General features: G+C 44.1%; 1 protein-coding gene across 3 annotated transcripts in view; it reads left to right on the top strand.

The window, feature by feature from the left end:
- HSPA12B (heat shock protein family A (Hsp70) member 12B) overlaps positions 1–27,682 on the top strand; it is a 239,122-nt gene that overhangs the window by 144,105 nt on the left and 67,335 nt on the right. For all 3 annotated transcript variants that reach the window (XM_029594206.1, XM_029594225.1, XM_029594216.1), the window contains one exon: positions 4,671–4,842. In XM_029594206.1, coding sequence (XP_029450066.1) covers positions 4,671–4,842 — 172 coding nt within the window. The remainder of the gene's footprint in view (positions 1–4,670; positions 4,843–27,682) is intronic.

Here is a 27,682-nt window from a genome sequence, read left to right as displayed (position 1 = left end):
TCCCTCTCACTCAGTCCCACTCCCTCCCTCTCACTCAGTCCCTCCCCCCTCAGTCCCTCCCCCTCACTCAATCCCTCCCTCCCACTCAGTCCCTCCCTCTCACTCAGTCACTCCCTCCCACTCTCTCTCTCCGTCCCTCCCTCCCACTCAGTCCGTCCCTCCCTCTCTCTCTCTTCTCCCTCCCTCGCTACTGGCCGCTGCCGCCGCCCGCTGCTACCCGCTACCGATGCCCGCTACCGCTGCCGTCGCCGCCCGCTACCGCCGCTCGCTACCGCCGTCGCCGCCCACTGCCGGTACCGCCGCCGCTCGCTACTGCCGTCGCCGCCCGCTGCTGGTACCGCCGCCGCCGCCCGCTGCTGCCACTGGACGCCGCCATTTTTTTTCTTTCTGACGCTGGCTCAGACCGACGTGCTCGCCCGCACATGCGCGGTAGAGCTGGTCTCTACTGCGCATTTGCGGCACGTCGGTCAAGCTTCGTTTATCTAGTAAGATCACTTTGGTATTGAAGAAATTACCTGAATAAGTGAATATAAGATAATGCATTGTCGCTGCCATATATCAGCTCAAATATGAGGGTTTGGTCATTAATCTTGTAATATTGGCATTTCATTCCATGTGGTTTTCTTCTTAATAGCTGTTATATTTCTACCACAATTTTTTCCAGTTTTTGTGTTGCAATAAAAAAAAATGTGCACAAAAACTTTCAAAGTGGCATTAAAAGCCCATCTTATTTTTATTTATTTTATTTAAATACTTTTGATATACCGATACTCAAGACTAGTGTCTTATCGTACCGGTTTACATTGAAACAAGGGGTAACCGATTAACTAGGAAGATAAAGTTACAATGAACAGGGGATTTACAGGGTGGGAGAGTAGAGAGCAAAAGCATACAATTAACATAATAAATAGTAACATAGTTAAGTGTAACATAACACAGTTTAACATAGGAACGAATGTAGCAAGCTTAGATCATCGCTTGATCTTTAGGTCTATAAAATTGCAGGTACGAAAGAAGGAGGAGGAAGGGGCGGATCTGTGACAAAGGAGAGCATAGATGTGAGGTTTGTAGGGTGTTCATTAAGAGAAGGCTTGTGTGAACAGCCATGTTTTAAGTTTCTTTTTGAATGAAATCGGGCATTGTTCTTGTCGAAGTTCCGGGGAAAGAAGATTCCAATGATACGGACCGGCAGTGGACAATGTTCGTTTCTGTATGGAAGTGTGACTAGTGGATTTGTTGGGGGGGGGGCTTGGAGCGTTCCTATGTAAGCATATCTGATCGGTCTTGTGGAAGCGTGAAGTTCGAGAGGTATTTTGAGTTGTAGCGTAGATCGGTGATATATGTATTTGTGGATAATGGATAAGGTCTTGAACATTATTCTGTGGGTGATAGGTAGCCAATGTAGGTTTTTTAGGATTGGTGTGATCTTTTCAGAATTGCCTAAAACTGATATACTGAGAGGGTCCCACCTGGACCAGATGGTATACACCCAAGAATTCTGAAGGAACTAAAAAATGAAATTTCAGATCTATTAATAAAATTTGTAAACTATCATTAAAATCATCCATTGTACCTGAAGACTGGATGGTGGCTAATGTAACCCCAATATTTAAAAAGGGTTCCAGAGGTGATCTGGAAAACTACAGACCAGTTAGCCTCTCTTCAGTGCCAGGCTAACTGGTCTGTAGTCAGGCTAACTGTAGTTTGGGAACTAACAGGAACTAACAGTTAGCCTGACTTCAGTGCCAGGAAAAATAGTAGAAAGTATTCCAAAGATCAAAATCACAGACCACAGATTTGTGAGGCAAGACTTGCAGATTTGTGAGGCAAGTCTTGCCTCACAAATCTGCTTCACTTTTTTGAAGGGGTTAATAAACATGTAGATATAGGTGAACCAGTGGATGTAGTGTATTTGGATTTTCAGAAGGCATTTGACAAAGTTCCTCATGAGAGGCTTCTAAGAAAAGTAAAAAGTCATGGGATAGGTGGTGATGTCCTTTTGTGGATTACAAACTGGTTAAAAGACAGGAAACAGAGAGTAGGATTAAATGGACAATTTTCTCAGTGGAAAAGGGTATACAGTGGAGTGCCTCAAGGATCTGTACTAGGTCCCATGCTTTTCAATATATTTATAAATGATCTGGAAAGGAATAAGACAAGTGAGGTAATCAAATTTGTAGATGATACAAAATTATTCAGAGTAGTTAAATCACAAGCAGATTGTGATAAATTGCAGGAGGACCTTGTGAGACTGGAAAATTGGGCATCCAAATGGCAGACGAAATTTAATGTGGATAAGTGAAATGTGATGTATATAGAGAAAAATAACCCATGCTGTAGTTACACGTAGAGATGTGAATCGGAACCGGAATCAGTTCCGGTTTCGGATTCGTGGACCATCAGGAAATTATTTTTCCTGCGGTCCAATCGTTGGGGTTTTTTTATCGGCTGTGCCGAGCCGATAACCCAAAAACACAGCCCGACCCTTTAAAATTAGTTCTTTAGTATCCCCCCACCCTCCGGACCCCTAATTTTAAAGGGTCTGGCTGTATTTTTGTGTTACTTTTAAGTGCCCTTTCTTCCCGCCCCCCCCCCCATAATGATAAGGGAACCCACAAAGTTAATCGTGGGGTTTCCTATCGCTATCGGGGACCCCCTGATATCTGACGAGATTGAAAATATCATCCGATATTTTCAATCATCAGATAAACGATTCACATCCCTAGTTACACGATGTTAGGTTCCATATTAGGAGCAACCACCCAGGAAAGAGAGCTAGGCATCATACAATACTTTGAAATCATTGGCTCAGTGTGCTGTGGTAGTCAGAAAAGCAAACAGAATGTTAGGAATTATTAGGAAGGGAATGGTGAATAAAACAGAGGATGTCATAATGCCTCTATATCGCTCCATGGTGAGACCACACCTTGAATACTGTGTACAATTCTGGTCACCGCATCTCAAGAAAGATATAGTTTCAATGGAGAAGGTACGGAGAAGGGCAACCAAAATGATAAAGGGGATGGAACTGCTCCCCTATGAGGAAAGACTAAAGAGGTTAGGGCTGTTCAGCTTGGAGAAGAGACGGCTGATGGGGGATATGGTAGAGGTCTTTAAAACCATGAGAGGTCTAGAATGGGTTGTTATTTACTCTTTCGGATAATAGAAGGACTAGGGGGCTCTCCATGAAGTTAGCATGTAGTACATTTAAAACTAATTATATTATATTGTGACATAATTTTGTAAGCCACCTAAAGCCATTGACATTGATGGAATATAAGTAGAAATAAATAAATAAATCAGTTTAAATTACTTCTAAAATTTATTTACTGTATACCAATGAAATCGACATGTCACCCCCAAACAATACAGGAAGTGGGAGGAGAAAATAACAAAATCAGCTCAAAAAAGCAGAAAAGATGTCTAGGAAGTGCAACAAATCAGTAGAGGCAGTTCATATAAATAAATCTCATGTATATTCATTGTGGATATCCTGAAAACCTGACTGGCTAGATGAGTCCCAAGGACTGGGTTGAAAACCCCTAGAATAGTTCATACATTTTAACTTACTCCACCTCCACTGTCACAGTCCTGGTTTTTAAACTTCCATTTCCAAGCATTCTGAGATCCTTGAGCTTAATAGTCCTGAATTTTAGACAGACACAGCAAGATGACAAACGCTTAGAATACTGACCCCGATTGACTGAAGTTAAATGAAACTCTGGGACAGATGGGAACTTGGTCAAAAAAATAAACCTCATAAATATTTGGATCTTAACTATGGATATGGCAAAAGAAAGTTCTTCATTGTTTGTTATTAATATTAAGTTTCCTGAAGATTTATATTGGTTTAGTATTTAATACACCCTTATGAAATTATTTTTCTTTTTTTTTTTTTTTTAATCTGACTGTTTTTGCTTGCTTCTTTGGGTTTAAAGCTCAAATAGAATTGAACTCTACTGGAGATATGGTGCCCAGAGCCTTCATTCACATTTACCCAGGGTTTTTCCCTATTTTTCAAACAATATTTATATATATTTTTATCAAACAAATACAACATTTAGGCCATTCAGATAAAAAAAAATCACCATGTTATATGGTAAAAAAAACCCATAGTGAACCCAAAAGTTGCAGTAGCCATCGTGAATTCCCATTTCAGCAAACAGGTGTGATTTCTTTTCCCTCTACTTTTCACCCCTCTCCCCATTCCAGTCTAGCCCCACCATCACAGCAACAGTCCTTGGCCAAGGGCTACATACCGTGACTCCTCTTTGGAAGCAGTGTGAATGCACACTGAGCCTGACCACTAAGTGCCAATGCTGTGCAATGATTGGGACTCAGCTCCATCTGGAGGCAGGGTGCGCTATCTCTGCAGCCTCTTGAACTGCTGACCCAAGGAGAAAGTGCCAAACTTGGGAGCTGAGTGCACTGTCTGCAATGATCATTGGGCTGGCTTTAAAAAAAAAAGTAATTTAAAAACCTTATTTTGCCCAGGGTTCTCAAAGCTTGTTCCCAGGCGCTTGCTATTATCCTCTAAGCCTCTGCTAGGCCACAAGAAGTTGCTGGTCATTTTGCAGAATAGAATAACATTATTCAGGGAAGAACATCGATACAGAGTCTTTGAAAATTTGCTCTTTCGCACTGACCATTTTCTTCCTTGTCTTTCACAGGCTGGTTTAGTTTCCGCTGAAAACCCAGAGCAGTTGTTGATTGCCCTAGAGCCAGAAGCTGCCTCTATCTACTGTCGAAAGCTCCGCCTTCACCAACTGATTGACTTAAGCTGTAAACCACTAGTCAATGGTTTTACATCAGACCAAGCCATCGATTCCAGTTTCAGGCAGGGTGAGTACAGTATATGCCATGTAATGCAAATGACAGAAAGAAAGACAACGTGTCCTAAATACAAAGCTGCACTTAATTTGCTGCTTGCATTGACCAAAATAGCTGTCCTACAATAAAGGTGATGCTGCCGTGGGTCTCTGAGTATATTGACATGGACAATACGGGGTAATATTCAGTCACTGGCCAGATTGCAAAGTTTATCCAACTATTTCCTAGCACATAGACAGATGGGTTCAGGACCAGTGGATTATGCACCTCTACCAGCTGATGGAGATGGAGCAAGCTGATGTCACAGTATATATCCTCTTGCAGTGACATCAGCCTGCCAGTTTTCTCCATCTCTAACAGATGGTGGACGTGCATTTCCCTACTGGGGATTGCTTTAGATTTTGGAAAGAGAAATACAAGGAAAATTAATTTGCCCCGCTCTCCTGTGGTGATATCAAATGGTCCCTCCCCCAGTTGAGAATTCCTAGGTGATTTCTGTGGTCCCTCAGATGAGTGCCTTGGTCTGGTAGCTGTTTTTTCAACCAGCATGGAGTTAGCTGCTTCGACAACTGAAAAGCAATGGGAGCAGGAAGCTGAGTGCGGCACTGACGGCACATGCCCTCTCCACTTGCAAACGGAGACCATCTCTGTACTCAGCCGGGAAAGACTTAGCTCAGGTAAGATTAAAAAAATATCGGAAAGATTTTTAAAATGCTGTGCATGTAAAAAATGGGGGTTATGTGCGTGGCTGGGTCTTGTGCGTGCCGCAGGCATTTTCAAAGGGGTCCGGCCACAGCGTAACCCCTGTTTCACGCTGAAGTGCCGGGCCCAGAGAAAGGGGCAGTCCAGGGGGTGGGGAGGGGTGGGGATGGAGGCGGCTGGTTCAGCGGCCATTTGCTGTTGTGCCGGGGAAGCATGCGCGCTAATAAAAAATTTATCCCCCCCCCTCGCGCATGAGTTGCTGACGTTCGCAGATGTTAAAATCTGCCACGCGTATGCACGTGTGTTATAAAATAGCCACGTCCATGTGTGTGCGCCGGGAAGCGCACATCCATGGACACGCGCCCAAGTTTAAAAATCTAACCCTATATATATATAAATTCAGAGATGTATAAGGAGGGTGTTTTGTGTAGGGCTTCCTCCTTACCCAGTCTCCGTTTTTGGTGTGCTGTTCCGACGTTAGTCCCGATCCGAGGGAGGTTTAAAGGATGTGGGCAGCCTGGCAGGTTAAGCAGCCCCTGGGGCTTTTCTCCTATGCACCGTGTGATAGGCCACAGTGGTGTTTTGCATGCTTTTCCTGTGCACTCAGCTACCATCTTCAGGAGCGTCAGTGCAGGCAGCTCGTCTAGTTGTGCATCCTGGTTGTGCATCCAGTTTTTGGACGCTTAGGCGAGCATCAGTTTGTGTGGTCTGGTTAAGTGGCGTCCGGGCCAGATGAGCACTTAACTGTGCACTTAGCCTGCACATGTTGATTGTGCGCCTATCCTTGAGATGCCTAGTCTTGCGATACCTAGGTTTTGGATGCCTAAAATTTTGGATGCCTAAAAATTTGGATGCTTAAATTTTGGACGCATAGTTAAAAAAAAAAAAAAAAGAAAGAAGAATGGTGCGAATAGCTAAGAAATCTAAGCGCCTTTCCCTATGTGCTGCCTCTCATATTTGGGCATCTCAGTCTGGGGTGCCCTCTAACTTGTACCAGTGCTGTTTAGAGGTGCCTCTGATTTTGCTAAGCCTGGTTCTTCCCAGCCTGATGAGAGCTTGGGTAAAGACATGTTAGGACAGGGGTTGGGAACCTTTTTGGCTGAGAGAGCCATGAACGCCACATATATTTTAAAATGTAATTCCATGAGAGCCATACTAACTACAACCCCCCACCCTCCTGATGCCCCCAAGACCTGCCAAATTAATTTACTACAACCCCCATCCTCTTAACCCCCCCCCCCCCCCAAGACCTGCCAAAAGTCCCTGGTGATCCAGCGGGGGTCCAGGGCTCGCAGACAAATCTTTAATAAAAAAGTAAAAATCTAACAAAACCCCCCACCCTCCTGACGTCCCCCAAGACCTCCAAAATTAATTTACTAGAACCCCACCCTCCTGACCCCCCCAAGACCTGCCAAAAGTCCCTGGTGGTCCAGCAGGAGTCCGGGGGACTTGAGCTGTCGGCTGCCAGTAGTCAAAATGGCGCTGCCGGCCCTTTGCCCTCACTATGTCACTGGGGTCAACCAATGGCGGCGGTAGCTCCTGTGACATAGTAAGGGCAAAGGGCCGTCGACGCCATTTTGATTACTGGCAGCCGATGGCCCTTTGCCCTTACTATGTCACAGGGGCTACTGCCGCCTAACAGTTAGGAGGAACGCCTGATCTTGGGACACCCTTAACTGGTTTGTCAGTGGAAGAAGGTAGCTCAGTGGGCTCAGCCCAGGTGCCTCCTGGTTTGGGTCTTTCTGCCTTTTCTTTGGTAGAATTTTTTCAAGGGTTGCAATCAGGAGCAGCCCTCAGCCCAGCCCAATCCTGCCAGGGCAGAACCGCAGCCTGTTACTGCTGTTAAGCTCCGGAATACACTTGGATCAGCAGTAGGACTTCCTGTTAGGGAAGGAGGGCTCCATTTGTCCCATCCTGGATCTGAAAGAGGACAACCGTCAATTGTGGGTGACTCATTTTCGCATGGCAATCTTGCACTCATTGATAATGGCCATGCAGTCAGGGGAATTTCTGACTTCCTCGGATCTGTCCAAGGCATACCTTCATATTCCCAACCAATTGGAGCACAAATGTTTTCTGCGTTTCATAGTGTTGGGTTGCCATTATCAGTTTCGGGCATTGCCCTTTCTTCTGGCCACCGCACCCAGAAATCCTTCCAAGAATATGGTGGTAATGGTGGCAGAATTGAGAAAGGATGGGATTCTAGTACATCCGTATTTGGATGACTGGCTGATTTGGGCCAAGTCTCTGCAAGAGAGCTGTATGGTGATCCGCAACTTGAACTCCCTATTGCAAGAGCTCAATTGAGTGGTGAACCTAGCCAAGAGCAGTCTTCAGCTTTCTCAGTCTTTGGAGTATCTGGGTGTTCGATTAAACATGAGGCAGGGCAATGTTTTCTTGCCAGAAGCTTGTATTCAGAAGTTGATGACAAGCTGCTGTATGCCTTTACTCTGTGGCCCATAGTGGGTAGAATAGTTCGGATGGTTGAAGGCCACAGGGGGTTGGTGCTTTTGGTAGCACTGGATTGGCCCAGGAAACCATGGTATGCAGGTTTGCGAAGACTCCTGGTAGACTCGCCCCTTTATCTTCGGCATACAGGAATCTGTTATGGCAGGGACCTGTCCTTTATGAAGATCCAACTCAGTTTTGTCTTAAGATATGGCCCTTGAGAGGGCTCGCTTGTTGAAGCATGTATACTCTAAGTGGTGATTGCCATCTTGCTATGAGCACAAAAATTCTCTTCTTCCTTAGCCTGTGTTCAGGTTTGGTGATGTTTGAGGCTTAAGAACATAAGAACATAAGAAATTGCCATGCTGGGTCAGACCAAGGGTCCATCAAGCCCAGCATCCTGTTTCCAACAGAGGCCAAACCAGGCCACAAGAACCTGGCAAATACCCAAACACCAAGATGATCCCATGCTACTGATGCCAGTAATAGCAGAGGCCATTCCCTAAGTCAACTTGATTAATAGCAGTTAATGGACTTCTCCTCCAAGAACTTATCCAAACCTTTTTGGAACCCAGTTACACTAATTGCACTAACCACATCCTCTGGCAACAAATTCAAGGCACTCTCTCACCACTGGATCCAGGAGGTATAGGCTTTCCAAGGTCTGTCCCCCTTTGAAATTGGCCTCCGGGGCGCCCCACTCAAGTTCAATCAATTCTTGAATGACCTCCATAACAGAAAAAAACAAGTGGCTTTACACAAAGAAATCAAAATGGGATTTTTCTTTGGTTCAGACATGGAATCTGCCCAGGCACTCCCAGCATCTTCAACATCTGGGAAATCAGGGCTGGCGTTTCATTTCTATGAAAGAACTTCAACATGGTCCTATACACAGTCCCAGACAAATTTCTCCATCCTCCAGAGTCAGGAGGCTTGGTGTGAGGATCAAGGAGTAATTCCTCTTTCAGTTAAGTTCCTTCTCATTTTGGAATTTTTGCAAGATGGGTTGAATAAAGGGTTGACCCTTAATTCCTTGAAGGTACAGGTTGCAGCTCTTGCCTTTTTCAGGGGCAGGTGAATGGTGAATCCTTGTCGCCTATCTTGATGTGGCCCGTTTCTTGAGAGGAGTGAAATATCTTCATCCTCCCTTGCGGTTACCGGTGACCTCGTGGAGTCTGAATCTGATTTTGGACTTTTTGGCAGGTCCTACGTTTCAACTGATGCGCTCCCTTTTCTTGCACTTACTGACTTTGAAAATGACGTTTCTGGTGGCAATATTTTCTGTGCTTTGAATTTCCGAGCTGCAGGCCTTGTCTTGTCAGGAACCATTCCTTCGGGTGACTCCAGAGGAGGTTCAACTGCATCCCATTCCTTCTTTCTTGCCTAAAGTGGTCTCAGATTTTCACTTGAATCAGTCCATTTTCTTCCTGTCTCTGGATAAGGAAAGAGATGTGGAGGAATATCGCCTGCTGCATCCCTTAGATGTCAAGAGACATGTCCTGAGGTATTTGGAGGTTTCTAAACCTTTCCAAAAGACGATCGCCTGTTTGTCCTTCATGGTGGAGGTAAACAGGGCGAGTGGGTTCGCGTGCTACAATAGCTCGCTGGATTAAGGAGGTAGTCGCAGCTATATATGTGGCCACTGAAAAGCTGTTGCCTACTCAGGTTAGGGATCATTCCACTAGGGGTCAGGCAGTGTCATGGGCAGAGGTTAGATTGATGTCTCCCATCGCATTTGCCGAACTGTGACATGGTCTCCTTACACACCTTTTCCAAGTATTATCATTTGGATGTGCAGGCCCAGCAGGACACACATGGGCGGTTTTGACTGGACAGCAGGCAACCTCCCACCCTATTCGGGAGTAGCTTTGGTACATCACACTGTCCTGATGTTAGGAAATGAGAAATTACTACTTACCTGATAATTTCACTTTCCTTAATATAGACAGATAGGTTCAGCTTCCCACCCTTGGCTGCTGTATGTTTATGTTATATTCCTCCAGGGTGACTATGTGCTCCAGGGGTTACTGGTAAGTGGTACTGCAGTCCCTAGACTATTTTTAATGTATTTCTTGCTGAGCTCAGTGTTTCATGTTGGCTGAGTATTGAAATTGTGTTTTTAATCAAGTTTTTGCTAGTCTGTACACAGTTGCTTTTGAAGAGAATACTGGCAGGCTGAGATCACTGCAGGAGGATATATACTGTGACGTCAGTTTGGTCCATCTCCATCTGCTGGTAGAGGTGCATAACCCACTGATCCTGAACCCATCTATCTATATTAAGGAAAGTGAAATTATCAGGTAAGTATTTATTTATTTATTTATTTAACAGATTTTCTATACCAACATTAAAATACACATCATATCGGTTTACATTATAAAAGCAGGTAGAAAATACATAGAACAGGGATGTGGGCGTGGATAACAACAGCATAACAGCATAAACAAGTGTTAGGGGGCTCTAAAGGGAGCCCGAGGCAATAATTAAAAAATTGGGGGGGGGGGGGAAGGGGGGGTGTAGGGAGGGAGCTATATACACAGGGAGGGGGGGTGTAAGGTGGGAGCTATATACACAGGGTGGGGTGGGGGGGTAATAGGAGGGATACTATTTACAGAGGGGGGGCAAAAATTTGGAGGGCTATTCAGTGGTGCAACCATACTATTAATTATAGCCGACTATCTTAAAGATCATAGGATACATTTATCCTGCTATCTTTAGGCCTCCTCTGCAGCACAACTAGTTAGCCGGATAACTTATCCAACTAACTTATTTCTACCCTGGAATGCCCTTATGTAATCCAGCCAAGTTTTAGCCATGCGTACAACCTAGGAATAGCTGCCTCCCTCAGGCCTCAGCCCGGGAAAAGTTCTTGCTGCTGCCGGGTCCCTACTTAGGAAGAGAGATCACAGCTGTTGCCTGCTGGGGAAAAGAAGTGTTGAGGTAGGGAAGGGGAATAGGAAAAGAGGCCAGAGAAAATGAAGAAGTGGAGGGAAAGAGGGAGGAGGTGGGGAAGGGGGAATAAAGGCAAAAAGTGTAAAAAGTGAAATAATGAAAGCATAAGAATATAATAAAGATAAGCAAACTAAGAAAAACACAAAAATAGAGAGAAAAATAGGAAAAATTAGTAAAAATTAGTAAAACATTGAAAAAGCAAAAAAAAAAAAAAAAATTGTTGGGCAGGGTGGGATAGAGATGCTTGGTAGTTTTACCCACAGCAGCAAGGGGCAGAGTTGAGAGGGAGAGGGAGGGAGAGTACACAAGTAGGGGAGAGAATTTCATTTTGAAATTGCACTTTCTCGCAGGCACATTTGCACAATGCACATGGGTAGAAAATATCTGCTTTCCTGCAGCTGCCCGTATTTTCAAAAGGAAACCCTCGCTGGGAGTTTCCCAGCTTGCAGGTCTGCGGGCTTCCATAAAGTTTTTTCTGTTTATCTCATAAGGCTTTTCTTTCCATCCATGGGGGGGATGCTCTTCAAAGCATCTTCATTATGGCTGAAAGTAAGTAGATTGCTCCAAGACGTACGTGCTATCATTGGCATTTCACGGAGGCTGTTTTGGGTGAGATCAGAAAATGACATGCCTGGATGGACCCCACTGCCAGTTGAATTTTCAGGATGTCCACATTGAATATTCATGAGATATATTTGCATATACTAAGTCTCTGTAGCATGCACATTTATCTCATGCATATTCATTGTGGATATCCTGAAAACCCAGCTGCTATGGGGTCCCTAGGACAGGTTTGGGAAGCCCTGGCCTAGATTGAATTTTCATGTCTGTACATGTTAATTTCTTTGTAAAAGCTGCTCGCACACAAAGCCAGGTGTAAAAGTCTGCAGGTACAAAGTTTCATGCACTTTCTCTTTGAACCTTGGTGCAAAGTTCATGGACAAAAGCACCCACAGACTTTGCCCCCAAAACAGGCAAACTGCAAATTGCTCCCTAAGAAGGTAACTTTTAAACAGGCACGTGGGCACACATGTGCACGCCTTTTGCCGGCTAGCACCCAAGGGCGCAGGCATTTTATAAAACATGAATGTATATGCGCGCAAGTTCTAAAATAGGCTAATTTGTGTGCATATGTGCGCATAATTTTAAGTAAGTGTGCGCCTATGCTTGCAAATGTCGCTTCTACCACGTAAGAGGGGGGATTTTAATAGTCTCATGCCGACACAATTACCAGTTTTCCCAGTTCGCCCAGACAAGGAATAGGACTTTCAAACCCCCCTAGTTTAATAGCCTCCCTTTTCCACTGTTAACCCTGACCTTTAAAACCCTGCTGACTTGTCTAGACTTTTTTATTTTATTACTTACACGCCATCCATAGCAGAAGTAAATATACATGGCGGGGATCCCGGCGTGTACCCGTGCGTGTAAGTATTTACGCGCAAATTAGAAGTTGAAATCCAGGAATGCCCATGCCCCACCCCTTTTTTGGAAATAAATATTTGTGCGTACAGCAGGAGATACGCGTGAATCCGGATGGATTTTAAAATCTACTCGCCGCACGCCGGCCCGACATATATGAGTTATCTCCTGGTTTTGGCGTGTGTCGGACTTTTAAAATTCACCTTTAAGAGATGATGTAGAATGTGTACATGGCCTCCTGCATACCAAACTCAAAAAAGAACAAATGTACCCAAAACTTGGAGGTAAACAATTGTACCAAACAATGAACTACCAAAGTAATAAAGCGAGGAAAAGAGACCTTCATAGAAGCAGAGCAGAGCAGACACATGAAAGCCTTGTATCTTTAGCTTGGAAGTCACTTCAAATGCGCTTTTGCTATGACAAGTTTAACCATCTGTCTCAATGGGTCTATTATCCACTTTTTTAAAGGATTTTATAGTGCAAGTGATGAGCAGCACACAAATAAGTGCAATATATATAAAGATAGGGGTAACTTATCCTTAATTGAGACTCGCTTAGAAATCTGCTCCCATCGTTCATATCATGTTACACTTCATCGGAAAGAGGGAAATATTTTCCTAGTAGACAAATTTAAGATGAATTACGCAAGATGCTCAGTACATTTCATTACTACCACAGTAGGTGGCCATCTGAGTTCCAGTCATCACTTAAAAATATGATTTAATGTAAGATCAAAGGCAGAGATGGGCCAAATAAGGTCAAGATCCTGGAGGACATCAAGAGTGTCAACCTTGTTAAGATGAGGGAGTACCTTAGGGAAACACCAGCAGAGAGTAGAAAGATTTAGATGAAAGGGAGAAATCGCAGGCAATATTAAAAGGAGCCATTATAAGAATGACCAATCTTCATGTCAGGAAATAAATTAAAATAAGAGGGAAAAACCAATGTGTTTTTCAATAGAAGTGGCTGAAAAGTTAAGGGCAGAAAAGTTAGCATTCAAAAGGGTTCGGATATTAGAGTTGCCAATTAACTCTATTTTTTCAGTTCATGTTGATCCAGTCCTGGTTTTACCCCATGGCCTGCATAGATTTGTAGATCTTGTGTCCCCACTGATTCCTTAAGCAAAACAAGCAAGTCCATGCAAGTAGTGGGGTAAAACCAGAACTGGATCATCCTGTTCTGAAAATCTGGAGCCAACTGGCCACCCTCTCGCAAAAGGAGAAAGACAGGTTTAAATATCTAAAACAGCTAATAGCTAACAATGAAAATAGTCATGATAGCAAAGGTGTAAACAGGAAACAATAGCAAAGGCAATAAACAAAAACAGGACTTTTTTTTTAGATATGTTAGTGGAAGAAGGAAATGAAGAGATAAAAGGGAGGAAAGTTTAGTGGATTTCAGGAAAAAGTGAATAAATACTTCCTTTCAGTGTTCACTGAAGAAGAGATTATTGAAATATCATAGATAGCTGTCAGGAATATAAACAGCAGAGAGTGAAATCCCACTGTATTTACAGAAGAGAGGGTTTGAATGGAGCTAGCCAATCTGTAAATGAAGAAGCAATGGGCTCAGATGAGATGTATTATTTTTGTTTAGTCTGTCTTAAATTTGAATCTTTTGTACTAATTATGTATGTTATGTGTATTGCTTAGGGCCCAGGCAGAAGCGATGAATACATTTTAATAAATACAAATACGTACATGCTAGGATACTGAGGTAGGTAGAATAGAGAGGTTCTGGAAGCTCCACTGACAGTTCTGTTCAATCACTCTTTGGAGGCAGGAGTAGTTCCAGAGAACTAGAGAAGGGCCCATGTTGTCCTTTTTTAAAATTAGTGAGAGGAAGATGATAATTATAAGCCAGTTGACCTTAGTGGTGGATATATTAATGGAGGCACTATTAAACTAAAGGATAGTGAATTAACTTAAATTCAGCAGTTTACAAGATCCAAGGCAACATGATTGTATCAGAGGAACATCATGTCAAACAAATTTGATCAATTGCTTTGAATGGGTAACTAAAGAATTAGATTGGAGTAAGCACTACCTGTGGTATAAATCACATTGCTTCTGGCCTTGCTTTGGCCTAGATGATGTTCACTCAGTTAATAATAGGGATGTGAATCGTTTTTTGACGATTTAAAATATCGTCCGATATATTTTAAATTGTCAAAAATCGTTAGGGCCACGATACAATACCAATTCCCCCGATTTATCGTCAAAAAATCGTAAATCGGGGGAAGGGGGAGGGCAGGAAAACCGGCACACTAAAACACCCTAAAACCCACCCCCGACCCTTTAAATTAAATCCCCCACCCTCCCGAACCCCCCCCCCAAATGCCTTAAATTACCTGGGGGTCCAGCGGCACACTAAAACACGGCACACTAAAACCCCCTAAAACCCACCCCGACCCTTTAAATTAAATCCCCCACCCTCCCGAACCCCCCCCCCCCAAATGCCTTAAATTACCTGGGGGTCCGTAGCGGCGGTCCGTAGCTTAAATTACCTCCGACTGCAGGAGGTAATTTACCTCCGACTGCAGGAGGTCGTTCCAGACCCCCGCTGAACGACCTCCTGCAGTCGATCTCCTGCCGGTGCCATTTTCCGTACGGAAAACGATTCGCGGCAGGAGATCGCTCCCGAACCCCTGCTGGACCCCCAGGAACTTTTGGCCAGCTGGGGGGGGCCTCCTGACCCCCACAAGACTTGCCTAAAGTCCAGCAGGGGTCCGGAACGACCTCCTGCGTCGAATCGTTTTGGTCTATGGCCGCCGCCATTTTGCGGCGGCCATTTTGCAAAATGGCGCCGGCTGAAGACTACACGATTTAGTGTGCCGGTTTTCCTGCTCTCCCCCTTCCCCCGATTTAGCTACGGACCGCCGCTACGGAGGTAATTTAAGGCTACGGAGGTAATTTAAGCTACGGACCGCCGCTACGCACCCCCAGGTAATTTAAGGCATTTGGGGGGGGTTCGGGAGGGTGGGGGATTTAATTTAAAGGGTCGGGGTGGGTTTTAGGGGGTTTTAGTGTGCCGTGTTTTAGTGTGCCGCTGGACCCCCAGGTAATTTAAGGCATTTGGGGGGGGGGTTCGGGAGGGTGGGGGATTTAATTTAAAGGGTCGGGGGTGGGTTTTAGGGGGTTTTAGTGTGCCGGCTCACGATTTTAACGATTTTCACGATACTTTACACACCCAAACGGCAACAATACGATTCCCTCCCCCTCCCAGCCGAAATCGATCGTTAAGACGATCGAGGACACGATTCACATCTCTAGTTAATAATAACTCTGATATCTCATATTATTTATTTATTTGACACTTTTGATTCTTGCTCATCCACTGTTCTAGGCGAATTGCGTATTATATTCATATAAATTTTAAACATAAAACCAATAGCATGTGTACAATCATTCAGATGGATTACAGACGAAATCCAATAAAATGACATAAAATAGAAACACTCAATACTACAGAAATAAGCTGAGTAATGATTCGTAATAACAGACTGAACAAAGAACCTAGCTTAATAGATAGTTAAACCTAACTTAGCAGAAATAAACAAAAATAACCTAAATAGTTAGTTCTGCTAAATTCTCAAAGGTTTAAATAAACAAAAGTGTCTTAAGATTTTTTTTCTAAAAGACTGATGGCTCAGCTCTTTAAGTTTGATGGTAAAGCATTCCACAGAGTCAGGCCTTCAAGTATAAAAGTCCTTTCCTGAGTGACACAGAAATGTAAAGAAGGATTACAGATTCTGTCCAGCTGATGTAATGGGGTGTAAAATTTAATGCAGATGCAATACTAGATAAACCACTGTTTCTCAAAGCTTTATGTACTACGGTCAGCACAGGTGTGAGGGGCTCTAGCCACCCTAGGCAGTGACATCACAGTATCACATGTCTCTATCTCTCCCGAATCTCCCAACCCGAAATTGCTTACCTCCATGTCGCACTCGCCTTCTCTGCCACTTTCTTCTGGCCTGGGCTCAGCGACTGCTCTCATACTGCCTTTCACATTTCAAAAATGGCACCCTCATGTACACTTATGGTGCCCCACCTCACTTATGGCACCCTAGGCAATCATCTAGTCCCACCTAATGCTCGCATTGGCCCTGACTGTGGTCAGGATTTAAAATACGCCAAGGGATAGGACGTCAGGTGGCATGGCCTCTGTTTTCCCATACCTGGATGACTTCCTTTATCAACAGCTTAGAAAGCTGCAAGGTCAGCAAAAAAGGGGACTCCTTGTTACTGAAGCCAGACTGCCTTATTCATTGAAACATGAGTTCACTGGAAATGTATCAGGTTCTTTCTCACTTTGTAACCGAGATTTGTACCAGTTCAGAATTGACCAGTCTTCTGGAAAACACAATTTATCTTATTATCAGGCCAATACAGTAAATTGCACTCTGACGGAGCACACTGTTAGCCCGCGTTTGGTCACGCGTTTTTGACGCACTATTTTTACCCCTTATTCAGTAAGGGGTAACAGCGTGTCAAAAACCCGTGGCCAACTCCCCCCCCCCCCCCCCCGAAACTAATAGCACCCGCAACATGCAAATGCAGCCAAGCTGCACATTTTACTCTCAGAAATTAACTCCTGCCAAATGCGGGTGTTAATTTCAGCCAGCACCGGGGAAGTGTACAGAAAAGCAGAAAAAACTGCTTTTCTGTACACCCTCCGACTTAATATCATAGCGATATTAAGTCGGAGGCCCCAAAAATTTAAAAAAAATTAAAAATCTGCCCATGGCCCTCGGGTTGGAAGATGGACGCCCAATTTTGCCGGCGTCCGTTTTCCGAACCTGTGGCTGTCAGCGGGTTCGAGAACCGACACCGGTAAAATTGAGCGTCGGCTGTCAAACCCGCTGACAGCTGCCGCTTCTGTCAAAAAGGAGGTGCTAGGGACGCGCTAGTGTCCCTAGCGCCTCCTTTTATCGCGGGCCCTCATTTGCATTTTTGGTTTTTCTGAATCGCGCACCCAGGAGAGTGGCCTGGGCGCGTGCCGGGAGAGCAGGCACTCGCTGGCTCTCCCACGTGTTTTTCTCTATCAGCCTGTATGTCAGAGAAGCTGTAGTTCACTAGGTGAAAGTGGCATCTAGAGGGTCACATGGCTGAGGTCTGGTGCCCGGATCTTGCCACAGTCATGTGACTGGGCAAGGTCAGGTCAACGCCATTTTAAAAAATGATGCCACCCAGAGCTCCATCGTGAGATCATTTTGGAAATTTTGAGGTTAGAGGATGTGGGAGAGAGTTCAGAGGGGTGGGTTTGGGATTCCCACTAGAAACCAATGACCTTTCTTTAGACTTGGGGGATCGAGGGAGGGGCAGGTTTTGAGACACCCTGTACTCTAACAATTTTTTTGTTATCATTGGGGGGAGAGCTGAAGGGCAGGACCACCTTTGTAGTGAAGGGGGTTGGGGAGGATACTTTATTTTATTCTGACAGGGTTGGGGAGTTTGTCGCACAATTGGATCTACTTTGTTCTATTTTTTAAGCTTTGTATGTAGTGGCAACCTTGGGTTACAGCCCTGGGATGACCAGGAGGATCAGCTTTGACCCCCCTCCCCCCCACACTTTTTTTCTTTTTTGAGCCATGCTTTTTAATTCCCATTTTTTAATGGCCCTGTAATTCTAATACGAGAGCCTTGGAAACCATGTTAGCATCCCGAGGCTGCCGCAAGAGATTACTGTTTTCTCCACAGCTTAATGCATTTCCCAGTCAGATGACATAATTCAAAGTCCCAGTTCTCATACTGCTGACTTGAGTGACTTTCTTACTGTTTTTCCAACCTCCTCAGTTCCCTCGATGGCACCTCTCAACTCCTCTCCAGAATATCTTGATGCTATGTCAAGAGGTTAACACCAGATAGGTGTCACCAGTCTCCTTTATTTCTCTCTTCCTCTTCAAGGACATAGTTGGATGTCCAAGACTCCTTGACCTCCTGCATTATATGGGGGTCTAAATTCCTCTTACAAGGGCAATTTAGGTGATAACAAAAATAAGATCAGTTTCCAAATATCCCAAACCAAAAGAAAGAAGGGTGGATAGAACTTCCTTCAAAAGAAATGTACCAAAAATAAGAAAACAAGTTCTTAATCAAAAAGAATGGAACACCTTTTCTACTCTGTCTAAACCCAAGCTTTAACCCACAAAGCCCAATTATCTTCTTTGCCAAAAATAAAATGAAAGAAAACAGAAGCAGAAACAACATCATCCTGCCTGCTGAGAAGTTGAATTGAAAATCCACACCCCTTTTATATAGGAATAGGAAGCAACCTTTTGAGATATTGATAGGTAAATAGTATACTGTATGCAGGATTAGGCCAAAATAATGCTACTAATTACACAATATATCACTACAGTCATTCTGAGGATAACTTTCAAAAGCCACACATCTGTGTAAATGAAACTTTTTAGAGTGGTTTTCTTCTACCTACATTCAGGCCTATGCAATATTGTGCGCTGCCCCGGAGAAAGCATTAATTCTTGAGGAGCCCAAAAGGTTTACAGAAATGTAGAAAATACTGCTTTTTTTGTAGTTCCTCCAACTTAATATTGTGCTGACATTAAGTTGGAGGAACAGAAAAAGGAAAAACCTTAAAAAAAAAAAAAGTGTCAGCAGTCAGGTTTTCCTAACCCGGAAAACGGAAACCAGTAAAATTGTGCGTCTTTTTTCCTAACCACCCTGACAGCCGCCTCTCCTGGGCGCCCACCGCCAAGGAGGTGCTAGGGGGCGCACAATTTTCCCTAGCACTTCCTTTTTACGGCGGCAGCGGAGAGGTGCGTCGGCGTGAGTTACGAGAGCGGGCGCTCAATCATGAGCGCTTGTTTTCCGCACGCCGATATTGCATCGACCTGATTGATGGTACAGTCTTCTTGGTAGACACCCAGTAAGGCTCTACAGAAATGAAATAGGAAATGTCAAATGAGGTCCATATTCAAAAGCATTAAGCTGGATAACTCAGAAAGTTATCCAGCTAAATTAACATTTTGGCATTTATCCAGCTAAATTCTAGCCAGATAATAAGTTAGCTGGCAAGAATTTATTCGAATAAGTTAGGGGCGTTCTGGAGGTGTAACTGGAAGGAGTTGAGTTAGCCAGATAACTTTTCCGGCAAACTGTAGAGCAGATCTATGGGCTGACCAGATTGCCTGATTCACTAAGGTTTTTCTCCCACTCTGTGTCTGTGAGAAAATACCTTGTTGAATCCGGCCCAAAGTTAGCCATATAAACTTATCTAGCTAACTTTAAGATAGCCAGATCGATTCAGTGGTGCTGCCATGTCGCTGAATATTTGAGCTAAGTTAGCCAGATAAGTTTATTATATGAATCTTGACATTTCCTATTTTGTTTCAAACTGAAGCACATCCCTAGAAAGTATGCATGTACTTTTCGTTTGAAAATTGCCTAGGGAAAAAGCACCCACAGAGATTTGCACCTGCATTTTCTGCAGGTACTTTTTCCCTGAAAAATTCTGTTTATAGTTCTTAAAAATGCAAAACGATAAGCATTGTTGCCTGCCTCTACCTAACCCCTCCCCCTCTGATTCCTCCCTCCTTTTCCTGTGGATAGGTAGCAGGCCATTGTTGATGCCCGCATGTACCTTTGCTTGCATAAAGGGTGAAAATTTTTCAGAAGCCCTTTTAGCCAATTAATGAGTCATTTACACAGATGCGTGGCTTTTGAAAGTTACCCTTAGAATGACTGTGATGATATATTGTGTAATTAGTAGCATTATTTTGGCCTAATCCTGCATACATTATACTACTTGCCTATCAATATCTCAAAAGATTTCAGTAGTATTTTCCATCCTTGCACTGGTTGTGCATAAACAGATCTATTAAAAATGATTGCTGGTCAGACAGTTTGTTCACATTGAGTTCATGTGGCCAAGACTAGCCAACATTTGCACAAACTAAAGGCTGGACTGTATAAATCTTACATCATGTTAAGTGCTGAAATGGGATCCACAATAGTGTCTCATCGTCCAAATCCTTTGCACTTGTTTTCATAACAGACAGTGCTATCCTTTTGGGTTTAGTTCAAATGATATGGAATACTGTTGCAAGACAGGGAATGTGCACTGTTACCAGCAGGTTATGTTACAGGAAACAAGAGCTTGGCAAATTTTAGAAGTTACTCATTTTTTGGCAGAATTTCTCCTGTAAGATTAGTAAAAAAAAAAAAAAAAAAAGATATTGTTTCCTCCTCAAAAAAAAATGCAGCTTCACCATTCCCCCTACCTTCCCCTCTCCTCTACACACTAATTCTGTTTACTCACGGATCCAGGGAAAGAAGGCAGGGCTGGTTGAAGAGTATTAGAAACCTTAGCAAAACTTCAGCCATGCGCCCCACCCCCCATCCCCAATACACACATATACTTCAGCCCCAGAAGTCTCTCTCTCTCTCTTCTTCTCTCCTCCTCCTCCCTCCAGTCCTAGGAGCATTCCTCTTCCTTTCTCCTCCCCACTAGCCCCAGGACACAAGACATGCCGAAAAAATGTCAAGAAGTATTTGTGCTGGCTCCCACCACCACAGGTGAAGTCCAGGGAGCATGGTCACTAATTTCAGCCCTGCCACAAACTCGGACGTGAAGCCAGGGCATGGTGCTGCTGAAAGCCACTGCAGAAAAGAGCCGGAAGAGCAAGGGAGGTAGAGGAAGCGCCAGGGCGCACGTTGGCAGGGGTGCGCCCTGGCGCACCCCTGCCAACGTGCCCCAATCAGTGGGCAGGGACTAGGCCCCTGCCCACTGATTGGGGTGCGCCAGGGCGCACCCCAATCAGTGCTGGCGCGGCCTAGTCCCTGCCCCTGCTGCTCCCAAACTGTGGCGTTCTAGGCAGCTGCTTGGTCCATCTAGTGCTTCCATTGGCCCTGGCAGAAGGAGAGTCAAGTACTGTTTTATGGCAACAGCTGGGGAATGCATGTCACTATTTATACTCTAGGGGTGTGCATTCGTTTTGAACTTAAATGGAAAACGCAACTTATTTTTTTTTTTTGACTTAAAAAAAAGATGAGGCGTAAACGATCGGATTTCCAACTTATTCAACATAGCTATGTTGAATACGTTGGAAATCGCGATTGTTGATCTAAATACAAATTTAAACCCCTCACCCTCCTTAATCCCCCCCTCCAAGACTTACCAAAGCTGGCCAAAAGTTCCGTGAGGGTCCGGGAGCGGACGCGTGGGGAATCACGTGACGTCTGCGCCACGTCGGAGTGACGCGGCGTCACGTGATTCCCCTCGCCCGTGATTCCCCTCACCCGCCTTACTCCCCCCCCCCAAGACTTTTTGGCACTTTTGGCCAGCTTGGGGCCCCCCCAAGCTGGCCAAAAGTGCCTTTTGAGCCCAAAGAGGGTTCCGGGAGCGAACCCGAGGGGAATCACGTGACGCCGCGTCACTCCGACGTGACGCCGACGTCACGTGCTCCTTGCAAAGTTGGTCAGAAATGGCGTCCTGACCCTGCTGGACCACCAGGGAGTTTTGGTAAGTCTTGGGGGGGGGGGGGGGATTAAGGCGGGTGAGGGGTTTAAATTTTTATTTGCACATATGGACATAGACTCAACTTATGGAATTCTCCATATGTCCATATTGACCGCAAATGGGACCCCCTTTCGACTTATGGACTTATGAACTTAAACTTTTGGTCTGCACATCCCTATTATACTCCCACTACATCATCAGAGCTCCTCGATGCTGGCACGGAAGAGGCTGAATTCTTTGCTCTCCTCTGGTGGGAAGAATCAGACAATGGCCTGTCTCTGTGGTCTTTTCTGGTGCTCAGTGTTGAGAAGGATCAATGCCCTTCCGTTGTCGATGGACCACCAGCAGTCAGTGCAGTTCTTGGGTCCCTCAGTGTCAATGTTTCTGATACTGATACCAATAGGCTGGACTTATGGTACCTGATGCAGTTTTCCATGAGTCAAGCCAGGAATGAGGCCCTCTAGGGGCTCATAATTGTACAGAGGGGATACCCCTGGACATCGTGGTCATTCCCCAGGCAAAAGACATATCTTTTATAGATATGACCATTTTGCATGGGGCAGCACTTTTCAAAGCTGCTGGCTTTGTTCTCCTGGGGCATTGATCAAAAAAATGTACACCTCGAAATCAAATAACTCGATGTCCAGAAAAAAATCATGAGGTGGTGCACTGCATAGCCACTGTAAAAGAAGAAAGCTTACCAAAACGCTTGAAACCTACCTAAAGTTGACAAAAGGTGTGAGAGAAAACTCAGGGTCCTACAAAAGATGAATCTTGAGCTTCTGGAAAGCAACAATTCACTAACGGCAGGAGAGAGAAACAGTCCATGTTACAGATGTGATCCCTTATGCATTCCGCCCCCAGAGAAGTGACACCCAGGCTAGGGCAGGGCTACCCAGCAGAGAAAGCATGAAGGTTACTTTGGTGCAATGTGAGGCAAAACTGGCCACTTGAAGTTCAAAGTGCATTCTGGCACTAGTTGATGAAACCCCTGCAGCCTTTTGGATCGCCTTCATACCTGAGCAGTGGTGGGAGGTATGGGGGTTGCCTGCCAAATTGGAGAGACCGGGGGAGGTGCCAGTGTGGGAGCCGCATGGACCCCATGCAAGCCTCCAGGCCTTGAAGGATACAGTCATGTTTTTTAGTTGTTCTTGCTGCTCTTGGACCTGGAGTGCCAACCTTGAGATGGCCTGCACGAGGGACGAATCCAACGAGTTCATGGCCTCAGCAAACTGTCATGGATATGAGCCCTTAGGCTGTGGCATGGTTGACGCAGCCTGTTAGGTTCACCGATAGCTGGCAGACATGCCCCTGCTGGGACTGGAACTGGAGCATCATCTGTACCAGCCCCATTCTCCACAGATTCAGCTTTTGGGGCCTGCAGGGTTTAGGCGAGTGTCCCTAGAAGGGCGATCAGATAACGTCCAGGCATGGGCAATGGTCAGGGCAGGCAGTGAGCAAATGATGGCCAGGTCCAGGCCAAGGGTTAAAGCGGGCAGCACGCAGAAGGTACCCGGGTCCATGCCAAGAGTCAGGGCAGGCAGCAATCCAAGAGAGAAGTCAGAATCAAAGGCAGAAGTTAGAACCAGAGAACCAGGCTATGAAGACAAGATGGACAGTGGGACCGATGCAAAGAAAATGCGTTGTAAGCGGGTGCTGAGTCTTCAGGAGGCACTAGGGTCAATTGCGTGCCCCTAGCGCCTCCTTGACAACTGGCACCCGTGTCCGTTTTCTTAATTGGCACACAGCCATGGGTTCAGAAAACAGATGCTGGTTAACTGAGCGTCCGTTTCCCGAACCTGACCACTGGCACTTTTAAAACAATTTTTTTTTTTTAATCTTTCATTCATCTGACTTAATATCACCACTATATTAAGTCAGAGGATGTCAGAAAAGCAGTATTTTCTGAATTTCTGTACAACATTTTGGGGTGCTCAGAAATGTGCATATTGGACGCACTTTTTTTTTTTTTTTGCATTCGGCGTGAATAATTAATAGCTTCATTCACATGCATTTGCATGTGATGAGCGCTATTAGTTTACCGGCACGTTGGACACGCATTGAGGAGGCGCTAATCCCCTTATTGCATAAGAGGATTGGGTGGCACCTACACAACCCGTGTCCAACTGCAAGTTAAACAGTGCGCTCTGCACTGTATTGCATCGGCCCCACTGAGGGGTAAGACAGAGCAGAAATGGACAAGGCCAGGCAATTACTTCTAGGACCAGGACAATGCAGGAGGAAAGGATAAGGCAAGGAGGGCAGAGGCAAAGGACACAAACCAGGCAAGGAAAGATAGCAGGAACATGAAGCAGGTACTGGATCAGCAAGAAAAGGAGCAGGAACAGTGAGACAAGCACAGGAATGGCTACACGCAGTGCAAGGCAGGAGGACCTATTGTTGAGGCATCAGCTAGACTGCAAGGAAGGTTTAAATAGCCTGGTCGGGCTGACTTAATCTGAAGGTGCCACAGTCAGGTTCCCATCATGGAGCCTTTATCAGGTGGTATTTTGCGCATGCATGCAGTAGAGGCTGGCACTGGTGGCATATTAATGGTGGTGTCCTGCCATGAAGACAGTGGAGGACCCAGAGTGAGTGAGGCTGGTCTCGGTGGAGGGTAAATGTAGCAGGTCACAGGACTGCTCTTCGACCAGCCAACATTACAGTCCATGACTGGTGGATCCATCGAAAAAAAAGGGACTGAAGGAACCCTGCGTGGATGCATTTGCAGACTGCAAATGGCCAGTAGGGCATGTCCAAAGCTTATAAAAACTTTGTAGTCAGATTTCTGTGCCGGGCTCCATCTGATGATGTCACTGATTTGTGTTCCTCGGAGAACGCGTGTTTCGGGTAAGCAACTCTGTTTTATTAGCTACATGGCATTTATGAAGTTATATTGAATTGGCACCATATGCAAAACTTAGAATCATGAGCTGAAACAATTGGTTCCAAACAGCCGTTGAATTTGCCATTCTAGAGGGCAGCATTACAACAAGATTGTACTTTATCAATCTCAAAGAATCATGCTGCTTTTTCAACATACGCTAGGAGATGGAGGAGAAAATAATGAAAATACTAAAGGCCACACATGACTACTCATTCCTGAGTGCTCAAACTGGTCCTTAGGGCTCCCTTAGCCATTCAGATTTTCAGGAAATCTCTAATGAATGTGCATGAGATTTATTTGCATGCACCACCTCCTATGTATGCAAATATTCCTCATGTATATTCATTAGAGATATCCTGAAAAACTGACTTGCTGAAGGGGTGGGGGGAATCTGAGGACCGGTCTGAGCAGCCCTGGGATAGGAAAATGAGAAAAGGAAGGCCTAAAGGAGAAATGAAAAAAGGTATTTAATAAATCAATGGTAATTGTTTTACAGTCAACATATTTGTATCCATATGCTAACAACCACAATGACCGACTCCTGATTAAGATTTCCTATCAGCAAAGCCATCAAGCTTGAAGCCTCGGAAACAATGACTGGACAGCAGCTTGTTTACTTTGAAAGAAACATTTCTACAAACCCTTCAAAATAGGGAAGGGTGTCCCTCTGACAGGTTTCAACAAAGCTAAGAAATAAAGCAGTCCTTTGGGAAACTAGTCATGGAAAAAGAGTCTTGTTTCCTGAGCTAGCTCAGGCGAGGTCATGAGGTTCCCATATAAAAATAATAATTATTTTTCTGTAGAAAGTTCCGTATGCTTTGGATTACAGCCACACCACAGGAGTTTTGTTCTCTGTTTTTACACACTTGGTACATCAGTTCTTATTTGAGTAATACAGTAGTTATAATATAAGCCAAAATGTCCTTGCCCTCAAGTTTATTTCATTTTGCAACACAGTATATTTTATTTCTTTCTGTGGCCACACAGAACTGGTGGATATTTAAGTGCCATCTCCTGGGCCTACCTGTATAAACTGCTATTGATCACATGGCATGCTACAAAAGCCTAACACGGGAGGAATAATTAGGGTTACTCTGGTTTCCTTTTAACTTCCATCTTAGCGTACTGTAGTACTTACTTATAGTGCCATATATAAATCAAAGAAAGGGGACCCAAATGTGAAAACAAGACAAAAAATTGGTCAGCAGTGATATCAATTCAAATAACCGTTAGAAGATGTCAGCAAGTTTGTCGGTGTGTCCTGATGTGGGAGGCAAGGACCACCCGGTCAGTTCTATCATTCACCCTCAAAGTCACTTTGTTTTTAAAGAATTTTTTGAAAAGCATATAAAAATATATAATCACAACAGCCTAAATGTAACTAATCCAAAAGCCCAACACGGCCAGTGTTTCGCTGTGACAGCTTACATCTCTTTTAACCACCAGACTGTTGTCTGTAAGATGTCATAAGCAAGCATTAAAAATTATTGGTGTCAACATATAAGAAGGTACTTATCTGCAAGCCAAAAGATACTTTGTTCACAGGAGTGTAGGTCTCATTAGTAGTCATAAGAGGAACAGGAAGAAAAAACGCGTCTTCTTAAACTGTCAGCAATGACATAGCCACTTCTAAAAATGGAATTCCACCTGAAAAAAATCAATAGAGTAATGAATGTAGGGGACGTAATAACAATCTGGTTTGGTGCTACTCAGCCAAGAAATACACTTAGATCTAATTCAGCATTCAAAAACCCATCTATGCCGTGAAGCCGACTTTAGAATTTAAAATCGTGCTGAGAAATGAAGCACCAAACATTTCCCATATTTTGAAGGAGGTAGAAAATCCCCTGAGGAAAGGTCTACAGATCTGAAATGAGGACTCATTGGGAAATGATTATCTTCAATCAGATAAGTCGGTTTAATGTTTAAATTAAAGGACTTGCATTGAAAGTAAGCGGGTGCTTTGGAAGTCGACGTTGTGTTGGCACTATAAGCTAGTTGAAGGTCTACATCTGACCAGTAATTGAACAGTCAACGCAAACATTTTAATTCATGCTGAATATAAAAACAAAGAAAAATTAGGTTGGAGGAGGTTGATTAATGATTAAAACAAGTACATTACCGGATGGTTAGTGACAAAAACAATGTGGTATGAAACCTTCCTCTCCCTCCAAAAACGTTTTCTTTTTTGAAAAAAAATGTTTTTTTGGTACAATTTCATTAAAAAATAGTGATAAAGAAATATTCACCAATTTGTATGGGTGGTTAAAAACACACAAGAAGAAAATATTTTTTAAAAAATTTTCATGAAAGAGGTAATCATAATTTGAGTAATAGAGTTTCAAGGTATATATCCCTCTAAACACATTTTTAGTGCATCTATTCATCAGTTTTCAATATTAGCATCACTGAATCCGCTGCATAGCGAAAGTTTGTATTAGAAAAATGCTTCACTGTGATACGTTGTCTCTTTTGTCTCCTTGACAGTGTGTCCGACCCATGTCTGACAAGACATTGAGGTCACAATGACTATCTAGGAAAGACTGGCTGGCTGATGTACTTTCTATCAATTCCAAACTGTATTGCTCTCACATTGATTTCTATGCGGCTGTTTACTTTAATGGCCTATAGAAAAGAATGGAGAAAAAACAAATGAAATGAATAGGATGTGTTTAATTCAGGAGTCCCTCTTCATTCATTTCAGGGACTCTCAAAAGAAATGAATTAGACCCAGTTCCTTTTGGGATACCCATTCTTTTTAAATGAAAGCACATCCCTTATGCTCACACACACACATTCGTTCTTTCTCACATGCTCAATCACACACACACACACACACACACATGAACAGCCACATTCTGTTTTTTAAGTTGAAGTAAACCTGGTTTTTGTTGAACACCACTACACGGCTGCTGGCTGTTTCTCTGTGTGTATCTTATCCTAAGACCTTCTAAAGTG

The sequence above is a fragment of the Rhinatrema bivittatum genome, chromosome 1, assembly GCF_901001135.1.
Source record: "Rhinatrema bivittatum chromosome 1, aRhiBiv1.1, whole genome shotgun sequence".
Taxonomy (NCBI): Eukaryota; Metazoa; Chordata; class Amphibia; order Gymnophiona; family Rhinatrematidae; genus Rhinatrema; species Rhinatrema bivittatum.
This window is presented reverse-complemented; position numbering and strand designations above follow the sequence as displayed.